The sequence below is a fragment of the Pteropus vampyrus genome, unplaced genomic scaffold, assembly GCF_000151845.1.
Source record: "Pteropus vampyrus isolate Shadow unplaced genomic scaffold, Pvam_2.0 Scaffold146, whole genome shotgun sequence".
NCBI classification, from domain to species: domain Eukaryota; kingdom Metazoa; phylum Chordata; class Mammalia; order Chiroptera; family Pteropodidae; genus Pteropus; species Pteropus vampyrus.
In genome coordinates this window covers 1,721,480-1,727,479 of record NW_011888927.1, presented here as the reverse complement: position 1 = coordinate 1,727,479, position 6,000 = coordinate 1,721,480, and the positions used below count along the sequence as shown (strand labels likewise).

Genomic DNA, 6,000 nt, shown 5'->3' with positions numbered 1-6,000 from the left:
TTTGCTGCACATCCTGTGGAGGCACAAACCACTTTTTAAAGCCAGAGGCACTGCTATGACCACTCAGTGTCAGCAGTAGTGCTGAAAGGAGGTTTTGTGAATTGTTCCCTTCACTTTAAATGTGTAGATATCCTGCTTAGGAGCCAACAGCAGCAGCAAGAATGAAAAGCCAATCCAATGGTTTGAACTCCGGTTAACAGTGGAAACACTGTCTCAGCTTGTTACACCCTTCCTTGATCACAGAATCATGAGTTAGATTCAGTTAACTGCCCTCTGCTGAAAGATGGACCCAGCATAGTCCTGGCAGGCCTTGGAAGCGGGTGGAGAGCTGGTTCACACAGCAGGAGCACTGATAAGAGCAAATGTCACGAAGCTGCCACCACCCCTCCTTGTGGTGGGACAGAGGGAGCCCTGATGGTCACGTAGGCAGACCTCTGCATCACTTGGTGCAAAGGAAGATGACCTTTCCTTCTTTGCTGCTGACATTTCAGAGTACAGAATAATCTCGTGTTCTTTGTTGCCACTATGCAGAAATGTCATTTTCTTCAATAGCAGGTACGCGGCAGATTCCTCTAAATGAACATTTTCTTGCTGGGTTGGCAAGTGCAGACCTTAAGCCAGAGGAAATTTTGGAATCTGTGTATATCCCTCATTCTCAAAAGGTAAGAATTCCACCGGTCACTTTTGAGAGTTGTTTTTCCTTTTTCATATCTGAGTCCAGTCATCTTTAGAAATCTGAAAACAGATGGAAGGAAAAAAACTCTGCTCTGAAAATAATAACTTCCTGTCCACTGCGGACTGGCCCAGCACCAAGGCCCACAGACACCCTTGAGCAAGCAGCTCCAGGATGTGGACTTGGGGTGTTGTTTCAGCTGTGGGGTGGGGCCTGCTGAAGGCCTGCGGTCCTGCTTCCTTGTGATCACGGATCGACTCTGGGCAGCGGAAATTAGAGCTCCCTGGCTGTGGAATGAGCTTCTCTGCCTGATCCGCAAGGAGATGGAGGCTAAGGCTGGGCTGCCCCACTCCCCAGCTGCTAACCCCAGTCGTCCATAGGAACATGAGGGCCCCAGATGTCTGCTAATACAGGATCCCTGGGGCCAATGTGACCACCCAGCCAGCTATGGAGTGGGCCCTCTGTCCTCACTCTCTGTCTCCTGTATCTCTCCCCAAAACAGTACCTGAATCCAAGAGGACAGTCTTCCCAGGGAGACGCAATACACACACACACACACACACACACACACACACACACACACACATTGATCAAAAGCCAGGCATCAGCTGGGTTATGCAGGAAGTCTTATATTAAGTCATGCTTTCAGCCATATGTGGTCTTCGTTTATTTTTCCTGTGGAATGGAAACTCTGAAATGTGTTCCCAGTCAAATGTGCATCTGCATAAAGGCCCCAGACAGAAAAATAAGCAGACTCAAGCACAACACCCTCAGTGGCCACACATGGAAACACAGTCAAGGCACAGGCCATATCCGTTAACTCCACGTCAGCACGCTGCCCCAGCACGACGGTCACAGTACCGAGGGGTCAGTGGGGCAGCCATCAGCCTCCTGACTGTTGTACCTGATATGATTCCTTAGTCCACCGCTGGAAAGTTCATTTTGACTCTTTTATGAGCTAGGCAAAACAGAAAGTGATAATTTCTACAAACCTAGAAGTGTAGTTGGTCTCTTTTGCACTTTGAGCAAATCACATTTAAAAGCACCTGTGTTAGGAGGGCTCCTCCATTCTCACAGGGCACGAAGGTGTCTGAAGACTAGAGGGAAGGGCACCTGGAAATAAGAGCAGATGGAAACAACGCGGGTGTTCCGTGTGGAGGTCTCCTGGCCTTGGAAGAAAAGTGCGCAGAGATCCCTGTTCCTTGAGGGGATGGGTGTTGGGGCCGGGCCTTTGGGAGAACAACTTTCTCACTCTGATGAGAAGTCAGCCAAGTTGTCTTCTAATTGTGCCAAGTGTCCTTTAGATTGAGTCTTAGTGATTAACTAGTGGCACCAAGGAGCAGAAACCACGCTCTTAGTTTTGACATATCGAATAACTCTAAACGGTTTTTGTCTCCACAGTGGGAATTTGTGTCAGCCTTCCGACAGGCTCAATGCCAGCAAAATGCCTTGGCTGATGTGAATGCTGGCATGCGAGTCCTCCTCAAAGAAGGCACAGATGCCATTGAGGACCTGAGCATCGCCTATGGAGGGGTCGGGACGGCCACCGTCAGTGCACGCAAATCCTGCCAGCAGCTGCTAGGGAGGTAAGCAGGGCCCCCTGCACCCTGATGGTGAAACAACTTCAGAAAAAAGGGGCGGGGAGTGGGGGGCGGGCGTGGTTAGTACTTGGATGGGAAACCACCTAGGAAGACCAAGTACTGTAGGCGTAAAAAATAAAAAAGTAAGGGATTGTGAGCTGATAAAGTCCTTGCAATCTGTGAGATCAACCAAGGGTTGCCTTGCCTAAAAAAAAAAAAAAAAAAATGCCTGGAAAGATGTGTAGAATCACTGCTTGTTCTTTCGTAGTTTTGCTAAATGAATCAAACCTTATTTGGCATTGACTAATTAGGTGCCACTCTTTGGGTGAGGGATACAACAAAAATGGCCCAGCACTGCGTTCAGCCTCAGTTCTCTTGTGCACATCGACACTCCAGCAAATCCACACCGGGTAGCATCCAAGTAGCACCTGCCACTCCAGCTGCTCAGGTGCACTCTATTTCTTCCTCGGTGAAAGCAGTGTCCAAGTGTGAGTCTTGTCCAGCTCATAATGGAATCGACCCTAATGGTCTATTTAATGCCAGGTTCCAGCATGCTCTCACTTGAACACGCTTGGTTCATGTTGCAACGGAACAGGTCCCATCCTCACCATGCCGTGATCCTCAGCCACTTGGTGCAGCCTTCCAAGCCTCAGTTTTCCTGAAAGGCTTGGTTAAGTAATTTCTAAGTTCCCTTCAAACTCATAAAAAAGACTCTGGAATCTTTAAATGATCACTATGCAATATCTAGCTCATGCCACATGATTCAGACTGCCTTTAACCGGTTCCTTCCTGCTTCCAAACCTACCAGGCGCTGGAATGAGCAGATGCTAGATGAGGCTTGCAGGCTGCTTCTGGACGAAGTCTCCCTCCCAGGCTCAGCTCCAGGGGGGAGGGTGGAATTCAAGAGGACTCTGGTGATCAGCTTCTTCTTCAAATTCTACCTAGAAGTTCTGCAGGAACTGAAGAAGCTAGCGAAGCTGTTCTCTGCACCTGTAAGTGCTCTGGCTTGTATGTGCTCCTTGCAGTCATAAGCTCCCAGCTCTCCCACTATGTTTGCAAACTGTAGGCAGCCTGTGCCATTGCTTGTCATTGTTCTGGGTCAGGCCTTGTCAGTTTCCAGCCACCCCTGCTTCTGGGATTCATGAAGCACAGGATAGACTCTCTTCAATCCACAGATGTTTACTGTGTGCCAAGCAGTGAAACATTACAGTCCCCCCGCCTCTGGTGTACAGTTTTCTTTCTTCAAAGTCAATTTTATTGAAGTATAATTACATATAATAAAACGCACCTATTTAACTTAAATTCAGCACGTTTCGACAAATGCGTAAACCCATGTAGCCACCACCTCAAATAAGACACAGAGCATTTCCATCATCCCAAAAAGTACTCTTTCTTCCCCTTGCAGTCAACACCTCCCACCCCTGCCCCTAGGCAACCAAATTTCAATTTCAATATAGAATATAAATACAATTTTATCAAAAATATTACATCTTACCTGTATGCTAATATTTAAGTAGCTTCATTCCAGGTTTTCTGATTGTAAACTCTAAAGTTGAACAAAGCAAATTCTCTCTCTCTCTCTCTCTCTCTCTCTCTCTTTCTCTCTCTCTCTCTCTCTCTCTCTCTCTCTCTCTCTCCCCTCCCCCACCCCCTCCCCTCACCCTTTTCTAATCACAATTATAGCTTTGGCCCTGCTTTGTACCCCCTGCTTCCCTACACCGTACTCCAACAGTCCCATGTTCCTGCAGTGCCTGATTTTCATTTATTCAGATGAAGACCCTCACTGACTACATTCACCAGGATAATCTTTGCTGCCATTTAATTGCTGAATGACAACACGTACTTGATGCTGAGTTTCAGTGACACACAGAGAGCCTTCCCAATTTTATTGCTCTCCCAGAAAAGCGGAGTGGCTGAGAAAACAATCAGGATCTGGGCTGTTTTGTGTACATTGAATTCCAGCACATTCAGGGATGGCTTATCCAGCCCCAAATTTTCTTGCTCCTCCTCCTGTCCACAGGCCAGCTCACTAACAGGCCTCTCCCATCTCAAGATGATTTGAGAATCAGATTCAAACCAGTCAGTCCAGATCCTCATTATGTGGAAAGGAAGGGAGGGCAAGAAACTCTCATAAAAAGTGAAATCTTGAGAGGTGACTTTGGTTATCCAGGCTACTCTGGCCTTGCAATTTCATGAGTACTTTAGCCAAGTCATTTTTACATAAATCAAAGCCCAGCGTAATCACAGACTCATCAGCTTATATTTATTGTTTTGAATCCTCTCTCAGGACTGCCTTCATTACCCTGAAATTTCAGACCAGTTCCTAAGCGCTCTAGAAGATTTCCCGGTCACAGTACCCCAGGGAGTCCAAAAATACCAGGTCAGTGAGTTTAATTTAACGGAAACTTAACACTAAGAGATAAGCGATAGCTGTGCGAACAAGCGAGCACTTTGGAATTGTGATTTTTAGTTGTGGCTTTGTAGTTTTTGCTAGTATACTGGCCCTTTGTTTAGGCCATGTCAGGGAGACGGTGGCTCTAAGATCAGTCCTGAGCTACCGCTAGATACACTCAAAGCTAAAACAAACCTGGAGCAGTTTGACCATCTGACTGATAATTGATAGTCTCTTCAAACTATCAAACTGATCTTTGTGCATTTGTTTGAAGAGCAGCTGAGCCTGGTGTGGGGGAAGGACAGAGCAGGAAAGTAGCAAGGTTCAGCCTCCAGCCCAGATGGCAAATGTTTAATCTCCAGTCAGCAAAACAAGAACCCTGCAAGCAGCTGAACCCACCCTTCTTGAAGGACAGCTTAGAAAGTATCTGTTATTATCTGCTTGAGCACAACCCCTCCCCCGACCCATCTCTTCACACACACACACACACACGCTCGCAGATCTTCCTTGAGAAGAGTTCCAGAGTAAACATTTTCTCCATTTCGTTATACTCCCAGGGATGTTTTTATGCCACTTAGAGAGGCGGCCAAGGTCCCTTGATCGACATCTGGATTCCATTGCCATTTGCTACCCCCACCTCCACCAGAGGTCCTGCTCAAGTCAATAGCAGGCTTTAGGCATAGATTTTGGTTCTCCACCTTCAGGAATTATATCACTTTATATCATCATCATGATCACTTTATATGTGAACATATTAATTACTGGAAAGTAAGAAAGCAGGGTAGGGAGACCCTCTGAATTCCTGAAGAAAGGGATACAGGGAGACCACTTAGGAAAAGAAGGTACCAAAAGGAGAAGCTGGGGTATCCCTTCACCTACTGAACAATTTTGCTAAAACAGTTGGCCCTGTCTGAGATATTGCCACATAACTCAAACAACCATTTCCCAGTCCAGTTACATCACTAAATTGTCACGCTTGTCATCTGAGCCACTCCAGTGTTTGTTACCCAAAGGTGACTATCTTGTTTCTCAATCCTGAGTCACGAGTGTGGTAACAGGCCAGGCGACTTCTGAAGATTAAAGTTTTCCAGGGCAACTCTTGTCTTCCTCTGTAGAGTGTGGATTCTCGCCAGCCCCTCCAAGACCCAGTCGGACGCCCCATCATGCATGTATCAGGTCTTAAACATGCCACAGGTGAAGCTATATTTTGTGATGACATCCCTAGGGTGGATAACGAGCTGTACATGGTGTTGGTGACCAGTACCAGAGCCCATGCAAAAATCATGTAAGTAAAAAAATAAAGCTTTCAAAAAGCCTTTTAAAAGCACATCTGAGGATTCACTTGAAGGAATATG

The 6,000-nt window shown here is 46.6% G+C and overlaps 1 protein-coding gene across 1 annotated transcript in view; it reads left to right on the top strand.

The window, feature by feature from the left end:
- Positions 1–6,000, top strand: part of LOC105298171 (aldehyde oxidase 2) — a 79,297-nt gene that overhangs the window by 27,688 nt on the left and 45,609 nt on the right. Inside the window, exons 11-15 of the mRNA XM_023535987.1 lie at positions 553–662; positions 2,075–2,259; positions 3,062–3,245; positions 4,541–4,633; positions 5,761–5,930. Coding sequence (XP_023391755.1) covers positions 553–662; positions 2,075–2,259; positions 3,062–3,245; positions 4,541–4,633; positions 5,761–5,930 — 742 coding nt within the window. The remainder of the gene's footprint in view (positions 1–552; positions 663–2,074; positions 2,260–3,061; positions 3,246–4,540; positions 4,634–5,760; positions 5,931–6,000) is intronic.